This window comes from Myotis daubentonii, chromosome 4 (genome assembly GCF_963259705.1).
Source record: "Myotis daubentonii chromosome 4, mMyoDau2.1, whole genome shotgun sequence".
NCBI classification, from domain to species: domain Eukaryota; kingdom Metazoa; phylum Chordata; class Mammalia; order Chiroptera; family Vespertilionidae; genus Myotis; species Myotis daubentonii.
This window is the reverse complement of record NC_081843.1, coordinates 5218882-5243927: the sequence shown is the minus strand read 5'-3', so window position 1 is coordinate 5243927 and position 25046 is coordinate 5218882. Positions and strand designations below refer to the sequence as shown.

The 25046-nt window shown below is 43.4% G+C and overlaps 1 protein-coding gene and 1 pseudogene across 2 annotated transcripts in view; one reads left to right on the top strand and one right to left on the bottom strand.

The window, feature by feature from the left end:
• Positions 1-952: 952 nt before the first annotated feature.
• Positions 953-5076, bottom strand: LOC132232649 (neuroguidin-like; annotated as a pseudogene).
• Positions 5077-6278: 1202 nt separating this feature from the next.
• The window catches only part of CDR2 (cerebellar degeneration related protein 2), a 42984-nt gene continuing 24216 nt past the window's right edge, over positions 6279-25046 (top strand). Inside the window, exons 1-2 of one of the 2 annotated variants that reach the window (XM_059692057.1) lie at positions 6279-6603; positions 17683-17795. In XM_059692057.1, the coding sequence (XP_059548040.1) occupies positions 6525-6603; positions 17683-17795 (192 nt within the window). In that variant the 5' untranslated portion in view covers positions 6279-6524. The remainder of the gene's footprint in view (positions 6604-17682; positions 17796-25046) is intronic. The other variant, XM_059692056.1, reaches the window with a different exon arrangement.

Sequence of the window (25046 nt, the reverse complement as noted above, 5' to 3'; positions counted from 1 at the left end):
TATGAATATGTAAACAGACTTAACACTTTATTCTCCGCATTTACTCAACATTTTTTGAGCTGTTGCCAGAAACCCTAATTTGCATAGAGTATGACTTTACTTGAATATGTCTTAATATATTTTCTAATTTATAAAAGACTTATCCAAGATTTAAATATGCTTAACTTGTGGCCAGGGAGAGGCATTTATGATATTACTAGAGGCCCAGTGCACAAAATTCATGCACGGGTAGGGTCCCTAGCAGCTTCCAGCTGGTGCCTCCCTTCCCCCCCCCCCCCGGCTGCCTGCCACCACTGCTGGCTGGGGTAGGGCCAGCCAGGGGGAGGGGCCAGGGGCGGTTGGCCGGCCAGCCCTGCCCCCTGGTTGAACTCCCGAACTCCCAGTTGAGGGAACAATTTGCATATTAGGCTTTTATTATATAGGACTAGAGGCCCGGTGCACAAAAATTTGTGCACTCAGGTGGGTCCCTCAGCCTGGCCTGTGCCCTCCTGCTCCCCGGGGGTTTGGGCCTAAGCTGGCAGTCAGACATCCCTCTGGCAGGCCGGGAGCCCTCGGGGGATGTCCACTTGCCAGTGTGGAGCAGGCCTAAGCTGCAGTCGGACATCCTTAGCGCTGCTGAGGAGGCGGGAGAGGCTCTCACCACCACCACTGTACTGGTAGCCGTCAGCCTGGCTTGTGGCTGAACAGAGCTCCCCCTGTGGGAGCGCACTGACCACCAGGGGGCAGCTCCTGCACTAAGCGTCTGCCCTCTGGTGGTCAGTGTGTGTCATAGTGACCAGGCATTCCCAGTCGTCCTGCTGTTAGGGTCAGTTTGCATATTACCCTTTTATTATATAGGATTGTCCACCCTACCTGGAAGGGTGCACAGAAAAGAAACAATGAGGTGGCATCCTTTAACTAAAGCCAGAGAGAAGGAATAGAAGCAAGCCCTTCATTTTAATACAAAGTTCTCCGTTCATTTTAATATAAAGTTCTCCATTCAGTAGTACAAACTTGTATTTTTTTGTTCATAAGTAAAGTCAGTTTTATTAATAGATTTCCATATGTCCAGAGCAAACAATAAATTCCAAAGGAAGAAACCTACACACAGTGAAACTGGAAGTATCCCAGGATGACAAAAAAAATACATAAATATGTACACCCACAATCACTGCCACCTCCAAAAACCTTTATTCTTCTGACCTTTCTTGGGTATCTTCTTCTTCTTAATAGGATTCTGATCCTCATCAAGATGAGGGGTTCCTCCTGTCAAAGCACTGATGTCACTGAAGTGCGGGAGAGAATGAAGCTGTGAGCTCATGACATCTGAGCGTTTTCGTTGTCCTCTCTCTCACTCACTGACACTTAAACGCACCGTCACGCTCTCCTCATAGTTAATCCTGTGTTGATCCTCCTGACTCTGGCGAGTGCCATGATGACGCTGGGCATCACAGATTTCCTCTGGAGCATCTGAGGTCCTGCTCCTTAAGTTCACGAATGACAGAGCTGTCAATGCTCGCCTCTGGGCTCATTCTAGACCAGGGGTGGGCAACCCTTTTGTGAGTGCGTGCCAAAACCAGCAAAATCTCTGACTCAAAATTCTTCTGCGTGCCAACCCTAATTTTTTGAGAACATGTTACACCTACATCTCTTAAGGTGTACGTATGTGAAGAACCTTGAAGAAATAATAAAATTCATTCGAGTGACAAAAACACAGTATGATGATGATGAAAAATACATTTATTTTTTAGTGTATACATGTACACTGATAGTCCGACAGAAAACTTTATGACTCCGTTTGATATTATCAGTGGGACTTTTGCTGCTGCATCACTGATGACAGAAATTTTACATCAGGTTTATATTTCATGACCTTCAGAGATATGCACAAGCTACTACTTTCATCCATCAGGCTACTCCTATTACGAGACTTAACAAAATTCATCACTGAGAAGAAAGATTCACAAGTGTATGTGAATGAAAACATGGAGAGTAATGCTGTTGCAAAGTTTTTTTAAACAGAAAAAAAATTCTGGAATGGCATTCCAAGTCCTCAATAGTTCGTTTTCGACACTTCTCTCTGGTACTCCTGTCTCTAACTGCTTTCTTCCAAGTCAACTCTAAGGTCAATAAATTTCTGCTTCCAAATTGAGCTACTCTGAAATTCAATCAACCTCATTTCAAAGTCAGCCATGTCTATCCATGAAAACATTTTTAAGTTTAGTTCCTCCAGTTTCATGCTGTCTGGGAACCTCATGAATTTTGCTGTCTCTTCCAGTTCTCTGAATTTCGCAAATCTTGAGAAGAACTGCTCAATAGTTGACTCGATGATGTTTAAAAACAGCTTTTGAAGGCTTTGACAGTCTGTTCTGTCATCTTTTGGGAGGTCTTTGATGTGCCTCTTGAGGTTTGGGAAATATCTAAATCTCTCACCATCCACATCCCTCTTAAAGACTTCCAGTTTCTTTTCAAAAGCCTTTCTGTAACCAAATATAACATCAAGTGTCTTGCCAGTTCCTTGTAATTTAACATTTAAGTCATTCAAATGTTCACAAAAATTGTAAATGGAAGATTATAAGAGAGGGTTTCGGGTGCCAGCAAAAGTTACTGGCGTGCCATGTTTGGCACGCGTGCCAGGGGTTGCCCACTCCTGTTCTAGATGCTTCTTCTCCCGCTCAGCCTCTATTTCATCATAATGTACTGGAACCAAGCGGGTGGAACATATTTCTTACTGCTCCGTTTGCGGATTTCTTCCCTGAAGCCTCAAACTGTCCTTCCTCTGTTTCATCTTCCTCCTCCTCAGAGCTCAACTTGATCATCATATTGCCGGGATGAGGCTTAAACCGAGTGGGTCAGTCTCACTGAGGCAGCCCGTCACTGTAGTCATGAGCCGTTTGTCAGTTTAATGCTTCGGTTTTTGGTCCATGGGACGAAGTTTTTCCAAAACAGCGCGAATCTCCACCAGTCTCAAACGGCAGCATGTCCCTGAAGAGGCCCTCTGAGGCTTTGTCCAGGATGAGATGACTCATCCACAAGGTACATGAGCAGCAACTGGTCTTTCACTTCCAAGAGGCTGAGACCCTCTCTGTAGGATAGGCTCTAGCTTGAACTTTTTTTTTTTTGTCAGAGCTTGAACTTGTGCAGTTACAGCCATACCTGCTCCCGGAGGTTTTTCAGAAGGGCCACCGCTCTCGGCAGGTCTGACTCCAGCACCGCCATCGTCCCAAACTTGTATTGAAGATCTATTTTTTTCTTTTCTCCTGACAGACTATATAGTTTTGGCCCAAAGGACATACCTAAGACAGATATAGAAAAACACATCCTGATCCTTGTTCTGATCAATGTCCCTCTTAAACCTGGCGACTGTCTTATTCTTTCTGTGACGTGGTTTACTCCACTGGAAAACAGGGAAAAGTTAACCAAGCTAGAGGTAGGCATAGATTCATCTTCCTTTTCATCTTGATGGTAGTTTTAAAATAACACCATGAGTTTCCTGTTTCATCCCTGCCTTACTGGAACACTGGTCTCCACAATCTTCATTGAATCAGAAAACAAACAAATATTTAGATAACTTGAGAGCTGTAAATCGCTTGAATAAGCCTAGGGAAATAAGCAGACACTGCAATCTGTATTGCCCAATTTTTAAGGGAATGGAGGGCAAATCTGGTGGGGAGAGGGTATGTAGCTCAAATGATCAAACTACCAAAGACCCTGAGCTTCACTTTGCATTGGGGAGAGAAGAGAAACTGTCCTCCAAGAATAATTCCAGTGTTATGGAAAACAGGGCCCGAGCATTACCACAAGTGGCTACTAAAACCCTATGCAGACCATGCAGACGCAGACTGAATAAAGAATATTTTGCTCAAATGTGTACTAGTACTCTTACAATGTTTGTAGATGCAGCTGTAATTAGAAAATACAAACCTGAATTTTTTTGGTCATTATGCAGTGTTTAAACACTTGAAATATACAAGTTTAAAAACTTGAATATACAAGTACTATTATGTGGATCTCAGCCAACATTTTTGGCTTTCAAGATAAATTCTCAGATTTGCAAAAGCTGTGAACTACTGGTGAAGACCTCACTCTTGGGAGTTACGTTTGGCATAAGTGAGAAGAAAGATTGAGGCTAGAGGTTACCGGATTACTAAGAGGGCCGAAAACAAGAGTCAGAAAACCCAAAAGCCAATGTACAAATTTAGCCCAAATTTAGATTCTAGACACTCTTCTTTTCCTTAGTTTCATTTCAGGCATGCTACAAGAAGAAGCACGCCACACCCTCTCAACTGACCTATCATTAAGCCAGAAGGCAGGAATTTAGAAACTCTGAATTTTGCAAAGGGTCATAAGCTTGCTGAGTTGAGATCAAATTTTTAAAAAGAATTTGCGTTAAGCATCCATCCTGGTTGAAATATCTGAATAGAAGGTTTAATAACACTATGAAAATTCTATAGCCTGAACTTCTCTTTCTTTGTACATGTTAAGAAAAATCTTCCTTATTTCAACTTGCAAAAGAACTATCAATGTTTTATTTTCGATTGCCATCCTAATAAATACTTATTTCTGTAACTGACTTACAATTTCTGTTAAGTATCATCACTTACAATTTTTTTTAAGCCACCACCGCTACATAAAGACTCTCCTTACCTGATTTTACTATAGCAACAAAACATAGAACAAGAATATTTTATCTTTACAACCAGGGGCAAAGGACCTCTGGTTCCTCTTTACCACAAAGCATTTGAAAGTGGCAAAATGGTGCCATGATTGGGCTGGGCAGGGGCATTAAACACCACCGGGGTTGTTGCTCATTAACCTCCTACGAAACCAAATGCTTGCCGCTGAAGAGACTGCTTGGGATTACTTCTCAGCTAAGCAGGCTCCAAAGGGAGGCTGGCGACCCACAGAGGCGGGCTTTTAGCACTGAAAGTTAACATCTTTTCAATGCCGTTGTAGTTCAATCTTTTCCAGGAAAAAATAAAGAAAAAAAACTTTCCCTTAAACAGTGTGCTTAAAAAGAACGCCCTAACACCCAAAGGCAGAAAGCATGGCGCTTTTTTTTCCATTTTAAACTATTAATAACTTTAATTCTTCAGGTCTTTCTCTTTCTTTCTTTCTTTTTTTTCCCTCTCTTTCTTTTTGAAGGAGAATGGTAAAGAATGTCTCAGTACACTTTCCCATTTGGGGTCAAAATGAGCTATTTGTCATGAAGAAAAACCTTGCAGATCAGTGGCTGTGGAAGATGAGTTTCTCAAAGGTCAGATTCATGATTCTAGCCCTTCAGTTTCCACAAATCATCATCAGCAAATCCTAATCCAATCATCTCTTTCTCCAAAGAGCTTCATCTGCAGTGACTTACTTTGAAATTAAAACGGCTTTATATTCTTTTCTTTTGGCTCTGGACTAAACTCTGCCAGAATACTGGCAATAGGGAAGCAAAGGCTTTCCATGGGACCTAGCTCTCTTCGTTTTTAACCGAGCAATAAAAAGTGGACAGGACACCTGGGTTCAGAAGAAAGGAATTTGTGAGTTTACCATTTCTCTTTTACTATGATTATTACATTAACACCATTATTCCGTCCACATCTATTGACTGGCATTCTCTTCTCTCCAGGTGCAATAGTATGACCCCCGAGGCTTAACTTGTGACCTCGAACCTTTTAAGATTCGCATTCGCAGTTCTTTCCTAAGGAGATGGCTTCACCTGCACCCCCTCCAGCCCCAGGCTCCCGAGTGGGTCCGGGCCAGCCCTTTGAAGGGAGGAGGCAGTCCCCAGGGGTGCGAGGGGAGGGCTCGGAGGTCAGGAAGACGCTGCAGCCCTAAGCCCCCGACCCACCCTTCACTTCCCGGCAGCAAGGAGAGCGACTCTGGAAGCCAAAGGCCAGAGAGGGCCGCTGGGGAGGTGACCCCGGTTCCCGGCACCGGCCGCACCGCCGCCGGCCCGAGGGACGCCCCACGACCACAGCCACGCTCGAGGCCGGACTCCCGCCCTCCGCCCACGTAGCTGACCACTGGCTGCCCCGCCGCCCAGACACCCAACGCCGGCGCCGCGGAAGCCGCCACCTCCAGACCCGACGCCCGAGCGGGTCCCAGAGCTACCCTAAGCGGAGGAGAGGGCGGGCCCTCAGGCCGCGCCTCCTCTCTTTTCCCGCCTTCTTCGTTTCCCTCGGAGTTCCTATTGGCTGCTTGCGGGCGAGCCGCGGGTCTGCGGTGAGAAGCGGTTGGACGACGTCGCTGCCACTCGGCCAGAGGCACGCTCGCCATTGGCCAGGGCGCCGCCGGGGGTTTGAATCGCCGGGTCGGGAGGCTCGGCCCCAGTGCCACGTTGGGCCCGGCTTCGGCCAGACGGGCTGGGTCGGGGCTGCGGCTGGGGCGCTCGCGCCGGGTGCCGGCCGTTGGGGCCGTTGGGCGACGCGAGGCGAACCGGCGGCCGCGCGTCCCGCCCGAGGGCGGCTCTGGCTGAGGGCGGAGGGGCGGGCGGAGCGCCCGGGGCAGCGGCTGAGGCGGGACGGCGGGGGCCGCTGCCCCCGGGAGAGCCGGCCGCGATGCTGGCGGGAAACCTGGTGGAGGAGTTCGAGATGAAGGAGGACGAGCCGTGGTACGACCACCAGGACCTCCAGCAAGGTGAGGCGTCGGCCGGCGGGCGGGCGGGCGGGCGGCTCCGGGCCGCGGGGCTGTTCAAAAGTAGCTTTTGCTTGAGGCCCAGGGACGCCGGTGCGGGGAGGGCCGGCGCTCACCGGACGTGGGGACCGGCCGCACCTGCCCATCCCTCCGCGGAGGCTGCGCAGTCCCGGGCTTGCCCCGCCGCGCCGCTCGGTCGCCCGGTCGCCCTCCAGGCCTGGCCCCTCGGGGCAGCGCGGCGGCGGGGGCGGCGGTGCGCGAGGACAGGACCCGTGCACACGTGGCATCCGCGCAGTGACTGCGGGAGGGTGGGTTTTGGTGTTAGCCCCGTTTCCAGGTGAGGACAGCGAGGGCCAACGCGGCCAGGAGGTCCCTGCCCTTGGGAGGGGCGGCAAGTGTCTGAGCCGCACGCCCCTCGGCCCCCCCCCCCCCCCCGGAGCCCGGGCGCTGTCCGCCGGCCCGGCCGCCCCCGCCGCGCACGGCCCGCGGCGCGATGCTGGGGGCTGCGGGGGGACTGCTCTGCCGTGTTCGCCTGGTGCCGGAGCCGGCGGAGGCGTGGCCGGCTGGTTAAACAGGCTCTGGTCTCGCCTTGGCTTTCTCTCTGAAGGCCTGTCTCCGAGGAGGCCCCCCTTCTTTGCATATTAGTAGCAGGAGCTTGCGATTGGAGAACCTTCTGTGTACCAGGCACTGACCGGCCCTCAGCACAGGTGTCATTTAATCCCCACGGCCGAGGAGGTAGAAGGTACTGTTATTGGGGACCTAGGGTTCCCCTCCAAACGCCATCGCAACCTTTCCTAACCTCTCTACGGAATAATCCTCGGGATTTTTTTTTTCTTCAGGCATCTTTATTTTCTGCAATTCTGTGTAAATTCAACTTGTTTAGCTTTAACTTGCACTGAAAATTAGCATTTCATTTAGTGAATATTAAATGATCATGATGTTTGTTCATGTTAACCATTGAATTGGAGGGGGGGGGGTAGAATGACTCACACTTAGAAAGGGAAATAAAACAAGCACCTCTTCGGGGAAGGCGATTTCTTAAATCAGTATGCCGTGGACAGCCACTTAAATCAGAGTAGTTCACCATCCTGCTTGCCTGTGTAGTAGATGCTGTTTAACGGCTGCGGTGCAGCATGTACCATCACATTCTCTATGTCCACAAGATAAATTTGTCTTACATTTTAACAAACCTATTTTCAGAATTCCCCATAAGGATTGATGGCCTAGTTTGATACTTTCTCCAGGATAAATGTGACAACCAACGTGCAATTGCAAGATTTCCTTCTGATAAACTACGCAGTTTGTATAATCAAAGCTAAATATTTTTCTTTTCTGCATTCAAGAAGCATAGATCTGTACAGGCTGGGGGGGGGCACGTTGTTTTGTTTTGAATCTCGCATAATACTTAGCACATAATAGAAGCTCGATTTTAATGTTTGTTGGGCTGATCTGAGACACTCACACAGGATTACTGTTTTCATGGCTCTTCTCTCAGGTACCTTAGTCCACACTGCACTTTCTTCTGTAGGAGGTTGTTAGGAGCAGCCATTTGTAATATTTCAATCTACTTGAGAAGCAAATGCAACTTGTTGGGGTTACATGTAGGACTCTTTAACCTCTGATCAGAAGGATGTCATCAGGTGTTAAATTAATGAAGCCGAGAGAACACAGGTCTGAATCACCTTAGTGCCAGTTTGCATTTGGAATTTGTTCTGTGCTTCTCCAAGGACTTTTACATCCGTTATCATAGTGGACTTTGACATGACCCTGTATGTCATAACCAAGTGTGTGGGATATGAATGGATGTGAAATTCCAACAATCATACCTTGTGAATATTGCCTGTAAAAGAATGAAGTCTGCAGGCACAGCAGATTTGTCCTGTTCAACAGATTGATAAACAAATGTGGTGGGATTGTATCAGGTGCAGACATCTGTTCATTTGTTAACATCCTCACTACTGGCAGACCTTGTTTTATCGCACTTCACTGTATTGCATTACACAGGTTTTGCATTTTTTATTTTTTAATCCTCACCCAAGGAGTGAGGATATTTTTTCCATTGATTTTTAGAGAGAGTGGAAGGGAGAGTGGAAGGGAAGAGAGAGAGACGGACATAGATTGGTTGCCTCCCAAACATGCCTTATCAGGGTTAGGGATTGAACCTGCAACTGGGGTGCATGCTTTGACTAGGACTTGAACCTGCGACCCTTTGGTGAGAAGGCTGAGCAAACCGGCCAGGGTGGTGTTGCATTTTTTACAATGGAAGGCAATACCCTCCACCAGCAAAAAGAGCATGAACCACTTTATTGTGATACTGCTTCATTACAGTGGTCTAGAATCAAACCCACAGTATCTTCAAGGTCTGCTTGTATTTATTGAGTGAGCCTTGTTTGGAGAGAGCTACTAAAACAACTTTTTAAGATCCTGTTCTCAAAGTCAGAACTACACGTTTTTTTCCCTTTAGCAATAGATGCATTATTTAAATAGATTGAATTTTTGTATCAAAGTTTGCTGGGGCATTCTTTTTTAAATTAAAACTGCTGGGGGGGAAATCTAGCCTTGGAAGGCTCTGGTCTCGTGTTCATACCTTTATAGAAACATGTAAAGCTGTGTGAGGCAAAAGGAGAAAACCCTTTGCTTTTACAAAACACTTTGATGAAGAGATTGTCTTTTGTCAGAGGGCTGAGCTGGCACAGGAAGAATACTGACAGTGATCTCTGCGGGTCTGATCCTTTCTGGGACAGCAGGAGCCTTCTATTTGAAATGTGCCCCTGAGAGCAAGGTGGAAAGACTTCAGAGACTGGCTTTTCCTTCAGACCAGCCGCTGTTATAATTGTTGTTTGGTGAGCTGTGTAAGCTTAGAATAAGGATTCAGGTTTCTATTGCATGGATCAGCAAATGAAATCTTAGTTTTAAGGAATCCTAAGATTCCTATTTCTTTTTAAGATGAGTACATTTTCCTGGTGTGTAATTTGCTGAATCACTGTTTGGAGGGTCATTAAAACTGACATCATCCTTTTTCTTGATGTTTATATTCAAATTTTTTGCTTCCCAATTATAGTAACATTGGCAACAGGAGGTACACAGAAGCATCACCAAATGACGCATTTGACTTTGTAATAGGAAAAGCTTTCAGCCTTAATATTATTGAATTACTGCTGTAGACCACAGTTAATATGTTATCATCATATGATTTTGAAAATGAGGAAAATAATAATATAAAAGCAGTGGAATTTAAAGGTTTCTGATTTCTGGAAGAAAGATACTTTTAAAAATACACTGTGGCTGCTAGAGCTAATTTTTTTCTGCCTAAGGCATAGGGCTGAGTGGAGTATCTGTTTAAAGCTAACCGTGTACAGTGTTGAAACGGATTATTATCGCTTGCAAAGACTGATTAGTGAAAGAATATTAAACACGAAAGTGTTGCTAGGTTGTAGTTCTCAAGCCTGTGGTATTTTTAGTACTGCTGAGGCCAGTTCAGGATTTAGAAAAGACAACCTTCAAATGAAAATCCTTATTGGAAAATAGATGAACAGGTGCATATGGGCTTCAAAACTGTTTTCTTTCCTTTTCTTTTGTGCCTTAATTAAAAACAATAGTAAAGAACATTGAATACTCTCCCATTTGCCCCACTAATTATTTAGAAAACCTTCCTGGGCTTACTGCCAGCCTTTGGCTCCTTTTGGTTATGGAAGCCATATGCTAGATGACAGGAAATGAACTTTTTTTAAAGACCAAAAGAAGACCCATGTCCTTAAACTAACAGATGAAGTAATATCCTCTTTGCAGTGTCACTTCACGACCCTTTCTTGTTGATACTTGTCTTGCCAGGATTCTATCCTAAACAGCCTATGAAATATGTACGAGACTGAGTCTTGAAGTTACTGAGCCCAGTTGGGCTTTGTTTAACTGGAAATAAGGGCCGAGATAGGACAAGTTCCTTTCTGGTGACTGGTGACTGGAAGAGTGCTTTACTTGGCATCCCTTTCTGCAGCAGCAGGAGGAGAGCTGCTCCCGGCTGTGTATTGAGAGCTTAGGTGGTTTCATAATGGAATGGAAGTAGGTGAAGGTGGTCTAAAGTTAGTCTTGATTCAGGTTTTGACTGCCAGTTAAGAGCATCTTTGATGAGTCCCTGGTCCTTCCCAGTGAGGAATTACTCACCGCTATAAAACAGACCAGGAGAGACTTGTCTTCAGTACAGTGTGGAGGCTTCTATGTGGCACTGTGTAGACACATTACATACCCTGTGGATACACAATTATTATTTCTGGGACATCTTTAGCCTTGCATCGTTCCATTTTCACTTAGTGAAAACAATGTATTAGCTTTCCTAAGGCTGCACATACTGTCTTTGACAGAGCAGGTAATAGAAGCTAGGTTGCTCCACTCTAGTTTCTCATTGCCATCTGTGAAAACAAGTGGAAAGCTTAAGTGCCTCGTCTAGGAAAGTTTGTACTCTCTACCTTGAAGAAGTGTGTGGACACACTGTCAATCATCTTAAAACTGTGTAGATATGGATAGTAAAGTGGAGAATGGTGATGAGAGTGAGTTAGAATCTGGTGATGGAAGTGTTTGTTTTGCCGGTCTGTGACTCCTGTAGATTTGATCAGGTCCGTTAGTATCTTTGTGCTTGAAGTTGTCTCATCTGAAAAACTGGCCTAAATACCTTGAAAAGATATAAAGATGAATGTCTCTTACATGATTTGAGCTTTTCATAAAGATTCTGTGTCTTGTGAATACAAGATATTATTTCATAGAGTTTTTACCTGAAGTATTTAGTACATGAATAGGCATTATTAATATTTAAATCATGAGAGAATTTATTTTAACACCAGTCTACCAACAGTACACTAATTTATCTTAAATGTAAAATGTTTACTGTGAGCCGAAACCGGTTTGGCTCATTGGATAGAGCGTTGGCCTGCGGACTGAAAGGTCCTGGGTTCGATTCCGGTCAAGGGCATGTACCTGGGTTGCGGGCACATCCTCAGTAGGAGATGTGCAGGAGGCAGCTGATTGATGTTTCTCTTTCATCGATGTTTCTAGCTCTCTATCTCTCTCCCTTCCTCTCTGTAAAAAATCAATAAAATATATTTAAAAAAATGTTTTCTGTGAGCTGGAGTGGTGAATGGTTGATTCTGCTGCTTTATTTCCCAATGAGAGAAAATCACCCAAGCAGAACACTAGTTCTGCACTAGAATGAACATTAACAGGTGACAAAATGTATTACTTTTCTGTTACCACTTATTCTAGGTTGAGTTTTAATATGGGTGGTAATGAATAGATGTAAACCTTATTTGTCAACCTCTACAAGTTAACTTTTATTTATTTATTTATTTTTTAAATATATTTTATTGATTTTTTACAGAGAGAAAGGGAGAGAGATAGAGAGTCAGAAACATCGATGAGAGAGAAGCATCGATCAGCTGCCTCCTGCACATCTCCCTCTGGGGATGTGCCCGCAACCCAGGTACATGCCCTTGACCGGAATCGAACCTGGGACCTTTCAGTCCGCAAGCCAACGCTCTATCCACTGAGCCAAACCGGTTTCGGCATTTTTTTTTTTTTTTTTACAAGTTAACTTTTAAAATCATGTAGTACAGGTCCCTGTTTTTGTAACAAATACCTTTTCATAATAAATATATTCGTGACATTAACTAAAATGACTTTCCATCATACTTAGAATAAAAGTCAAACTTTGCCATGGCCTATAAAATCTTGTATGACCCAATCCCTGCCTACTTCTCCAACTTCATCTCATACCACTCTTTCCCTTATGCTTCTTTCCCACTGGCATTTTATCGCAGCTATGCCACATTCTCATGTGTTGCAATGCCTCTGGCTTTTACCGGTCCTCATCCTTCAAGCTTTAGCTAAAACGTGTCCTCAGGGTGCCTTTCCTTGTGACCTTCCTTTCTAAAGTAGATCCTTTTTACACCAAATCCATTTTTTTTTTTCTTCTCTCACACACCACATCCAAATGGGTTAACACAACCTTTTAGCTCTATTTTCAAAACATATCCAGAATCCTACCCCTTCTCTCCATCTCCATCTCTGCCACCCTAGCCAAGCCGCCACCGTCTCTGACCCAGATGATTGCAGTATCCACTTGTCAGTTGCTTCCCCACCTTTGTCCCTTACACACACTTTGCTCCAGCCTCATTGACCTCTTTTTAACCCTAATGATGCTTCCTGCCAGGGTCTTCATACTTGTTTTGCCTCTGCCTGGAATGTTGGCCACCTAGATAGCTCTACATGGGTCATTTATTCTGTACCTTCATATCTTAATTCTGTCACCCTTGTCACATTATTAAATTTCAGCCTCCCATATTCATACTCTTCCTATTCCCCTTCCTTGCTTTATTTTTTCTCTTTATTAGCACTTCCTGCTATCATATATTTTATTGTGCTGTTTCTCCCAATAGAATATAAGCTCATGAGGGCAGGGCATTTTTTAGCTAAGTTCATCTTTATTTTTTTTTTAATTAAATCTTTATTGTTCAGATTGTTACATTAGTTACTCTTTTTTCCCACCATGACTCCCCTCCACCCAGTTCCCACCCCACCCTTCGCCCTCACTCCCCACCCACTGTCCTCATCCATAGGTGCACGATTATTGTCCAATCTCTTCCCTCACCCCCATACCCCTCCCCCCCCCCCAAGAATAGTCAGTCCATTCCCTTTCTATGTCCCTGATTCTATTACAATCACCAGTTAATTCTGTTCATCGGATTAATTATTCCCTTGATTTTTAGATTCACTTGTTGATGATGTGTGTTTGTTGTTCATAATTTGTATCTTTACCTTTTTCTTCTTCTTCCTCTTCTTCTTAAAGGATACCTTTCAGCATGTCATATAATACTGGTTTGGTGGCGATGAACTCCTTTAGCTTTTTCTTATCTGTGAAGCTCTTTATCTGGCCTTCACTTCTGAATGATAGCTTTGCTGGATAAAGTAGTCTTGGTTATAGGTTCTTGGTATTCATCACTTTGAATATTTCTTGCCACTCCCTTCTGGCCTGTAAAGTTTCTGTTGAGAAATCAGCCGACAGTCATATGGGTACTCCCTTGTAGGTAACTGATTTTTTTTCTCTTGCTGCTTTTAGGATTCTCTCTTTGTCTTTTGCTCTTGGCATTTTAATTATGATGTGTCTTGGTGTGGTCCTCTTTGGATTCCTTTTGTTTGGGGTTCTCTGTGCTTTCTGGACTTGGAAGTCTATTTCTTTCACCAGGTAGGGGAAGTTTTCTGTCATTATTTCTTCAAATAGGTTTTCAACATTTTGCTCTCTCTCTTCTTCTGGCACCCCTATAATTCTGATGTTGGTACGCTTGAAGCTGTCCCAGAGGCTCCTTACACTATCTTCGTATTTTTGGATTCTTTTTTCATTTTGCTTTTCCGGTTGGGTGTTTTTTGCTTCTTCGTATTTCAAATCTTTGACTTGATTCTTGCGCTCCTCTGGTCTGCTGTTGGGAGTCTGTATAATGTTCTTTATTTCAGTCCGTGTATGCTTAATTTCTAGTTGGTTCTTTATTACAACATCGAGGGTTTCACCAGTCTTCTTGAGGATCTCACTACATTTATCGGCAGTTTCACCAGTCTTCTTGAATATCTCACTACATTTATCGGCGGTCTCACCAGTCTTTTCGAGGGCCTTATTAAATTTATCGGTGGCTTCTAGACAGTTCTTTAAAGACCTTAAAAGTGTGATTTTGAACTCAATATCCAGCAGTTTGCTTTCCTCCAATTCTGTCATTTGTGTCCTGTTTCTTTGTCTTGGCATTTTTTATGCTTCGCTGTGTCAATAGAGTGCCTTTCTGTGCTAAGTGTCCCAATTACCTGAGGTAGACCCTCTTGGTGCACCCCTTTGTGGGCTTGTGCACAGTCTTGTTGTAATTAAGCCTTGATTGTTGTAGTTATCACTGTGAGGAATTGACCTCCAGGCCAATTGGCTGTGAGAATCAGCTGTGTCTGCAGTGGGAGAACTTCTGTGCTGGAGACACCCCTCTGGGGCTAGACTTGCTTCAATGGGGCTTTGGTGCTCACTGAGTCTGCCCCCTGAGTGTGTCTTTTATGGTTCCACGGAGCTGGAAACTGGATGGTCCCACTCTGACCTCTGGGCTTCCTGGCTCCTGGATCTCTAGGGAGGTGCTAATCTAGCCTTTGCCTGAGGCTATCCAGCAAAAGTCTCCCTGCAGGGCTTGGGCGGGGCAGGTCCCACGGGATCAACAGGGCGGGGCTAGCAGTTATGGCTGCTCTCAGTCTTGCCCTCAGAGGCTCTGCTTCTCAGTGTCCCAGTAATTGCTGCAAGCCCCACGGAGAGAAAGCTGCCCTAGGATTCTGAGCCATGCCAGACAGTCCCGCTTCTCCCGTATGAGTCTGGGTCCCTAGAGACTCGCCCGGAACTGGAGCTCAGAGCCTGAGACTCCCTCCCAATTGAAGACGACAACCACGCCCTCAGCCGCCAGCCCACTCTGCATGCACTACACACCTTAGTATTTTACTTCAGCACTGCACCTCCTCTGAGTCTCGGTATGCTTTTCTCTTTTCCTCCTAGTTGTAGAACTTCCACTCAGCCAGCCTTCCTGTGGTTCTGGTGATGTCCGTTCTGTCTTTTAGTTGTGTTTTTGAAGTGGTTGTTCGAGGCAGCAAACTCCGGTGTTTACCTATGCCGCCATCTTGGTTTCTCCGCTAAGTTCATCTTTATATCCCCTATATCCAGAATGGTATCTGGTGTCAGACCAACTGAAAGAGTGTAGAGCAGCCGTGGGCAAACTACGGCCCGCGGGCCGGATCCGGCCCGTTTGAAGTGAATAAAACAAAACAAAAAAAAGGACCGTACCCTTTTATGTAATGATGTTTACTTTGAATTTATATTAGTTCACACAAACACTCCATCCATGCTTTTGTTCCAGCCCTCCGGTCCAGTTTAAGAACCCATTGTGTGCCGAAACCGGTTTGGCTCAGTGGATAGAGCGTCGGCCTGCAGACTGAAAGGTCCCAGGTTCGATTCCGGTCAAGGGCATGTACCTGGGTTGCGGGCATATCCCCAGTAGGAGATGTGCAGGAGGCAGCTGATCGATGCTTCTCTCTCATCGATGTTTCTGACTCTCTATCTCTCTCCCTTCCTCTCTGTAAAAAATCAATAAAATATATTAACAACAACAAAAAAAAGAACCCATTGTGGCCCTCGAGTCAAAAAGTTTGCCCACCCCTGGTGTAGAGGCATTGCTAGAAATAAATGATAAAGATTTATTCAAATGTCTTAGTGTTTGCAAACCAGAAACACAAGGCAATACCCAGAATGCTCTGAAGACAAAGGAAAAACAAAGAGTTCTTACTGGTATAGTTAAAAAATAAATTCTTAGCCTCTGGATTGGATGACCAGTGGTCTGGATAAGTGAACATTGTTTCCTTAATCCTTCAGGGGTAGTCACATCTTTACCTGGAGGTTTGATGTATATCCAAGCATTGACAGGACTGGAAAGTTTGAAAGTTTAAGTTCCCAGGCTAATTAAAACAAAAATAGTATTGTTTCTCAAGCTTTGGCTAATTGCAGTAACATAGTAGCTTGACTGTAGTGACTCCGTGTTACTTCCTCAGTCTGTTCCTCACTGGTATTGAATGTCTGCATGCATGTATGAATGAAGAGTGTTATCACAGTTTGCAGGTTTATCTACTTGTTATCTTAGTTCATCTAGAAAAGCAGGAACTTCATTGTATTAACCATTCCATAACTACAGCTTAGTGTTATGCCCAGCGATAAACAGTCACTTGTGAGTCAATACTAGTACTTCTGCTACTAGTTTGCTTTTGTATTGCATTTAGTTTGTAAAGTACTTCCTTCTGTATTATTTCATTTTATTTCACAATCATATTGTCTTTAGACAAGAAGACTAAGTGAAGGGACCTTTAAAGCCCCATCTTAAACGTATTTATCTGGGAAATGATAGTCAGCACTGGATGTCAGACCTTCCTACTCAGTTGAGTTAATTTCCCACTATATTAAAGGGTCTCTCTGTGAAGTTTATGCAGATAGTTACTTCAGTTACCTATGTTAGAACAAGTGTCCTTTGGGTATCATTTAATTTTTATTTCTGAGATTGTGCATATGTACCTAAGAAGAGAGTCGAAAAATGAGGTTCAAAATAGAAATACGGTTCTGTGCTAAATCAAAGTACTGTAACAGCTACTGACATGTATTACCTCACAATCGCTGTGCTGCGTGTTTGGTTTGCTCATCTTGGAGAAGGACATGAAGAGAAGTAGAAGAAATACATATTACTGATGTATTTTCCCTTTTCTTTTCTTTTTTTTACTTAATTTTTAGTCCCAGGATCTGTAACAACAGACTGCTTTGACAGTTGCAGTAATATAGTGCACATTTAAAGCAGCCAGATTTCATAGGAACTTTAGTAACTGTTTGTTTGTTTGTGTTTAAACCCTCACCTGAGGAATGAGTATATTTTTTCCATTGGTTTTTAGAAAGAGAGGAAGGGAGGGAGGAAAGGAGAGAGGAACATCTATGTGAGAGAGAGACATTGATTGGTTGCCTACTGCACACACCCCGACTGGGGACGGATATTGAACCTGTAACCCAGGTACATGCCCTTGACCAGGAATTGAACCTGAGACCTTCCGGTGCGCAGGCCCATGCTCTAACCACTGAGAAGGCCAGCCAGGATGGAGACTATTTAAATATCTGCCTATATTTTGGTTGAGGCTCTGTCCAAAACAGTAGGTATTTAGGATATGAATAAATCCAGTCCGTTAGCAAATAATAACGATTTTAGAAGTCACAATGCTGATTGATCACTTCTAGACTAATGAGTATATCTACTAGTGAGTAGATCAGTCTTCTTCACGTCTTAAAAGTAGGAGTACATAAGAGCATGTTACAAGTAGAGGGCCCCAGTTCAACTGGATCTTAAGTAGGACTCAGTTTTCCTTCTGGGCCATTCCACCTTCTACCAGGATCAGATTTAAATTTGCTATGTTGGGTCGGGTCTTGGTTCATTTTTATTTTATGGACTGGGTTATATAAAATGAAGTGAGATCATTTGCATTATTCACTTGTCGTACTAGATCTCCAACTTGCTGCTGAGCTTGGGAAGACATTACTGGATCGGAACACAGAGCTGGAGGATTCTCTTCAGCAGATGTACACAACCAATCAGGAGCAGTTACAGGAAATTGAGGTAATTTACTCAGTTACACTTGGAGGCGTGGCACGTTGTTGCTGTTAACCAATCATATTATGCTAAAATGACACTTGCAATTAAAAGCCATGTTTAATTTCTAACACATACGTCTCTGAGAAGAACCATCGGAGAGGGCAGAGAGGTTGATTTCTACTTTTAAGCTTTCCCAACACTATAGTGTGAGTCAGGGGTCCTCAAACTACGGCCCGCGGGCCACATGCAAATACAAATATTGTATTTGTTCCCGTTTTGTTTTTTTACTTCAAAATAAGATATGTGCAATGTGCATAGGAATTTGTTCATAGTTTTTTTTTTAAACTATAGTCCGGCCCTCCCACGGTCTGAGGGACAGTGAACTGGCCCCCTGTTTAAAAAGTTTGAGGACCCCTGGCTGAGTGATGAAAGAGAGTTCTCTCTGCACCTTTGGTGAAGTATATTGAAGTAAATGGTCCAGTATTTGCCACTATGTGAAGCAAAATAAAGCTATGGATATTATACTTTGTTTTACTTTTTTCTTTTAAAAATGAATTATGCAAAGAGGTATAAGAAAATAAATAATATAATGAACACTTGTGCACCCACCACCCAGCTTAAAAGAGAAAACTCACACTGTTGAGACTTCTTGGTTGGGTCTGCCCTTCCCTTTTGCCCCCACTCCCATCCCCACCCCAGATGTTACAGTAGAACCAGCTCCTGTCTACATGCAGAAACATGTAAAAGACCTTAGAACAGTGATAAGAACTTACTGAGCTCTGATTTTATACTGAACCATATAATTGAAATGCTGGAAACTGAAAGAATTAGAATTACACAGTCCTTGACTTCAAAGCAATCAAAGTTACACAAATTTCAGTTTTGTTTTTGTTTGTTTAATCCTCACCCGAGGGCATGATTTATTGATTTTAGAAAGAGAGGAAAGAAAATGAAGGGAGGGAGAGAGGGAGGAACATCAATGTGAAAGAAACATTGATTGATTGTCTTCCGTACACACCCCAACTAGGGATGGAACCCACAACCTAAGTATGTCCCCTGACCAGGAATCAAACCTACAACCTTTCAGTGTACAGGATGACACTCCAACCACTGAGCCATACAAGCTAGGGCCACAGATTTCAGTTTTTGAATACAAATAAACCTATCATCAAAAGTGAGGCAAATTTATAATCTCGATATCCTTAATTTTACATAGTGCCATAATTAAGGTACATATAATAATCTTTTCATCAGAATTTTTGAATATAGCCAGTGATGTGACCAAAATACACTTTTATAATTTTAGGAAGGTGCATATTGTGGTGATACTAAAATCACCAGCTACCATTTTTAGCACATTCATCCTCTAAAGAGCATGGAACATGCCATACATGAAATGAATTTAATTACTTACTGAGTTTTGCAGAAATCTAGAAATGCAGAAAAATCAGGTGTTTTTAAACTATTAACTAGCTAGATTTCATATGTAGTTAAGGAATTCATTCTTTGGTTCATAGACTTTGTTTTTCAGCTCATTGGAAGATTTCACTAAGAGGTCCTAGTGAATACACAATATTCACTGTGATATATATATATACTAGTATTTGGCTTTTACATAGTATTAATACATTGGATTGATGTCTTTTTTGTTTTGTTTTTAAAAATACAATGAGCAATTTTCAAAAAATATATTTTATTGATTTTTTACAGAGAGGAAAGGCGAGGGATAGAGAGTTAGAAACATCGATGAGAGAGAAACATCAATCAGCTGCCTCCTGCACACCTCCTACTGGGGATGTGCCTGCAACCAACGTACATGCCCTTAACCGGAATCGAACCTGGGACCCTTCAGTCCACAGGCCGATACTCTATCCACTGAGCCAAACCGGTTAGGGCAGATTGATGTTTTTTATGAACGTGCCAATAAATAACTATAACTGAATACTATTACTGTTATTTTAGCAGATTTCCCAAGTATAGATGGAAAAAAGTCCAAATATTTGCATAATCAAGAGAATCATGCTTATTTGTTCCTGTGGGAGATCACAAACACAATTGCTTTATAATCCAAGTAACTTGTCTTTCTAACTTTGTTTTCTGTGGTATTGAGAATGATTAAACAGTTAAGATAGATGGTTGACATTCTGAAAAAAATCCAAAGATCTTTGAGATTCACCAAATCTACAAATAACACTCCATCACCTAATGTCTTCCATGAGATATTGCAAAGTATAATGAAAATGAAGTATCCAGTTCAGACTTTAATGATTAAATAAATATAAAATTAAATATATGAACAAGCTATTCAAATAAATTTAGCCTGTAGTGGCTCTGTCTCCAGTCCTGGTCAGGGCACATGCAGGAGGCAACCAATCGATATGTCTCTCCCTGTCTCTCCCTTTGTCTTCCACTCTCCAAAAATCTATGGAAAAATATTCTTGGGTGAGTATTAATAAAAAATAAATAAATAAATAAGCAAGCCTGTAGTACTTCCAAAAACATTTTCATGAATCTCTTTTTTCTTTTTTTTTTTAAATATATTTTATTGATTTTTTACAGAGAGGAAGGGAGAGAGATAGAGAGTTAGAAACATCGATGAGAGAGAAACATCAATCAGCTGCCTCCTGCACATCTCCTACTGGGGATATGCCTGCAACCCAGGTATATGCCCTTGACCGGAATCGAACCTGGGACCTTTCAGTCTGCAGGCCGACGCTCTATCCACTGAGCCAAACCGGTTTCGGCAGAATCTCTTTTTTCTTAAAAGAAAATATTTCAATTATAATTGACATACAAAGTTACATTAGTTTCAGGTGTACAGCATAGTGATCCTATATTATGAAGTCATTTTCCAATATGTCTAGTATGCGCTTGGTACCATACATAGATATTACAATACTAGAGTCCCAGTGCACGAAAATTCATGCACTCGGTGGTGGGAGCTGGGGGGCGGGGGGGGGGGTCCCCTCAGCCCGGCCTGCGCCCTCTTCGCAGTCTGGGATCCCTCAGGGCATGTCTACCTGCCAGCTTAGGCCCGCTCCTGGGGGATTAGGCCTAAGCTGGCAGTCAGACATCCCTCTGGCAGCCTGAGAGCCCTTGGGAGATGTCTGGCAGTGGCTTAGCACTGCCACAGAGGCAGGAGAGGCTCCTGCCACCGCCGCTGTGCTCCCAGCAGTCAGCCTGGATTGTGGCTGAGCGGAGCTCCCCCTGTGGGAACACACTGACCACCAGGGGGCTGCTCCTGTGTTGAGCATCTACCCCCTGGTGGTCAGTGTGCATCATAGTGACCGGTCGTTCCAGGTCCTTCTGCAGTTAGGGTCAATTTGCATATTACCCTTTTATTATATAGGATCATTAACTATATTCCCTATGCTGTACTTTACAACCCATGACTATTTTGTAAGTACCAATTTGTACTTCTTAATCCCCTCACCCTTTTCACCCATTCCCCGCTCCTGCCCCCCTCTGGCAACCTTCTCTTTAGTGCCTGTTTCTATAAGTCTATTTTTATTTTCCTTTATTCGTTTGTTTTGTTTTTTAAATTCTACATATAACAGAAACCATTCAGTATTTGTCTTTATTTGTCTGACTTATGTCAAATAGCATAATATCCTCCTTATCCATCCATGTTGTTGCATATGGTAAGATTTCATTCTTTTTTATGGCCAAATAATATTCCATTGCATATATGTACCATATATTCTTTAACCATTTGTCTATCAGTGGACACTTAGATTGTTTCCATATCTTTTTTTTTTTAATTAAATCTTTATTGTTCAGATTATTACATTTGTTCCTCTTTTTTTTTCCCCCCATAACTCCCCTCCTCCCAGTTCCCGCCCCACCCTCCGCCCTCACTCCCCACCCACTGTCCTCATCCATAGGTGCACGATTTTTGTCCAGTCTCTTCCCACATCTCCCACACCCCTTTCCCCCCCAAGAATAGTCAGTCCATTCCCTTTCTATGTCCCTGATTCTATTATAATCAACAGTTCATTCTGTTCATCAGATTATTTATTCACTTGATTCTTAGATTCACTTGTTGATAGATGCATGTTTGTTGTTCATAATTTGTATCTTTACCTTTTTCTTCCTCTTCCTCTTCTTAAAGGATACCTTTCAGCATTTCATATAATCCTGGTTTGGTGGTGATGAACTCCTTTAGCTTTTCCTTATCTGTGAAGCTCTTTATCTGACCTTCAATTCTGAATGATAGCTTTGCTGGATAAAGTAATCTTGGTTGTAGGTTCTTGGTATTGATCACTTTGAATATTTCTTGCCACTCCCTTCTGGCCTGCAAAGTTTCTGTTGAGAAATCAGCTGACAGTCGTATGGGTATTCCCTTGTAGGTAACTGAGTTTCTTTCTCTTGCTGTTTTTAAGGTTCTCTCTTTATCTTTTGCTCTTGGCATTTTAATTATGATGTGTCTTGGTGTGGTCCTCTTTGGATTCCTTTTGTTTGGGGTTCTCCGCGCTTCTTGGACCTGTAAGTCCATTTCTTTCACCAGGTGGGGGAAGTTTTCTGTCATTATTTCTTCAAATAGGTTTTCAATATCTTGCTCTCTCTCATCTTCTGGCACCCCTATAATTCTGATGTTGGTACGCTTGAAGCTGTCCCAGAGGCTCCTTACACTATCCTCGCATTTTTGGATTCTTTTTTCATTTTGCTTTTCCGGTTGGATGTTTTTTGCTTCCTCGCATTTCAAATCATTGACTTGATGCTTGCGCTCCTCTGGTCTGCTGTTGGGCGTCTGTATAATATTCGTTATTTCTGTCCGTGTATGCTTAATTTCTAGTTGGTTCCCCAATATAAGATCGAGGGTCTTATTAGTTTTCGTGTAGATCTCATTAAGTTTATCGGCAGCTTCTAAACAGTTCTTGAGAGACCTTAAAAGTGTGGTTCTGAACTCTATATCTTCCTTTGACAATTTTGTCCTGTTTCTTTGTCTCCGCATTTTGTTATGCTTCCTTGGTGCACCCCCTAGTGGTTTTTGTTCGCAGTCTTATAGTTAAATCTTGATTGTTGTAGCTAATTCCAGGGAGGGTTTGACCTCCAGGCCAAGTGGCTATGAGAATCAGCTGTGTCAGCAGTGAGAGAACTTCTGTCCTCTAGGGAGGTGCTAATCTAGCCTTTGCCTGAGGCTATCCGGCAAATGCCTCTGTGCAGGGCTTGGGCGGGGCGGGTCGCACAGGATCAACAGGGTGGGCCGGAGAGAGCAGTTATGGCAGCTCTCAGTCCTGTCCCCAGGGGCTCTGCCTCTCTGAGTCCCAGCACCCGCTGCAAAGCTGGGAGAGAAAGCTGCACTCGCTCTGACCGAAGCCAGACAGTCCCGCTTCTCCCGTTTGAGTCTGGGTCCCTAAAGACTCGCCCGGATCTGGTGCTCAGAGTCTGCGACTCCCTCCCGATTGAAAACAACAACCGCGCCCTCCGCCGCCAGCCCGCTCCACGCACTCTGCACCTCAGAATTTGACTTCAGCACTGCGCCTCCTCTGAGTGTCCGTGTGCGTTTCTCTTTCCTCCTAGTTGTAGGACTTCCACTCAGCCAGCATTCCTGTGGTTCTGGGTGATGCCCCTTCCGTTTTTTGGTTTCACTTTTGAAGTAGTTGTTCAAAGCAGCAAACTCCGGCGTTAACCTATGCCGCCATCTTGATATCTTTTTTTTTTTAATTAAATCTTTATTGTTTAGATTATTACATTTGTTTCTCTTTTTTCCCCCATAACTCCCCTCCTCCCAGTTCCCGCCCCACCCTCCGCCCTCACTCCCCACCCACTGTCCTCATCCATAGGTGCACGATTTTTGTCCAGTCTCTTCCCACATCTCCCACACCCCTTTCCCCCCCAAGAATAGTCAGTCCATTCCCTTTCTATGTCCCTGATTCTATTATAATCAACAGTTCATTCTGTTCATCAGATTATTTATTCACTTGATTCTTAGATTCACTTGTTGATAGATGCATGTTTGTTGTTCATAATTTGTATCTTTACCTTTTTCTTCTTCTTCCTCTTCTTAAAGGATACCTTTCAGCATTTCATATAATACTGGTTTGGTGGTGATGAACTCCTTTAGCTTTTCCTTATCTGTGAAGCTCTTTATCTGACCTTCAATTCTGAATGATAGCTTTGCTGGATAAAGTAATCTTGGTTGTAGGTTCTTGGTATTCATCACTTTGAATATTTCTTGCCATTCCCTTCTGGCCTGCAAAGTTTCTGTTGAGAAATCAGCTGACAGTCTTATGGGAGTTCCCTTGTAGGTAACTAACTGCTTTTCTCTTGCTACTTTTTTTTTTATATAATATATTTTTATTGATTTCAGAGAGGAAGGGAGAAGAAGAGAGAGTTAGAAACATCAATGATGAGAGAGAATCATTGGTTGGCTGCCCCCTTCATCCCCCCCACTGGGGATCAAGCCCGCAACCCAGGCATGTGCCCTTGGCCGGAATCGAACCTGGGACCCTTCAGTCCACAGGCTGACGCTCTATCCACTGAGCCAACCCAGCTAGGGCTCTCTTGATACTTTTCAGATTCTCTGTCTTTAACTTTTTGCATTTAATTATCATGTGTCTTGGTGTGGGTCTCCCTGTGCTTCCTGGACTTAGGTCTCTTTCCTTCACCAAGTTAGGAAAGTTTTTCATCATCATTTCTTCATATAGATTCTCAATCCCTTGCTCTCTCATTCTGGTACCACTATGATGTGAATGTTGTTACACTTGATGTTGTCCCAGAGGTCCCTTAAACTATTCTTATATATGTATATATTTTTTAAATATATTTTTATTGATTCCAGAGAGGGAGGGAGAGAGAGAGAAACATCAATGATGAGAGAGAATCATTGATTGGCTGCCTCCTGCACGCCCCCCACTGGGGATCTAGCCCACAACCTGGGCATGTGCCCTGACTGGAATCAAACCCGGGACCCTTCAGTCTGCAGACCAACGCTTTATCCACTGAGCCAAACTAGCTAGGGCACATCCTTATGTTTTTTAAATTCTTTTTTCTTTCTTGCTGTTATGATTTTGTGCTTTCTACTACCTTGTGTTCCAAATTGATGATTTGATTCTCTGCTTCATCTAATCTGTTGATTCCTTCTAATTTAGTCTTCATTTCAGATACTGTATTCTTCATTTCTGACTGGTTGTTTTTTATGGTTTCTATCACTGAGTTAATCTATTCTTCCCCTAAGTTCATTAAATATCCTTATGCCAGTGTTTTGAGCTCTGATCTGGTAGATTTCTTGCCTCCGTTTCGTTTACTTCTTTTTCTGGAGTTTTGTCCTGT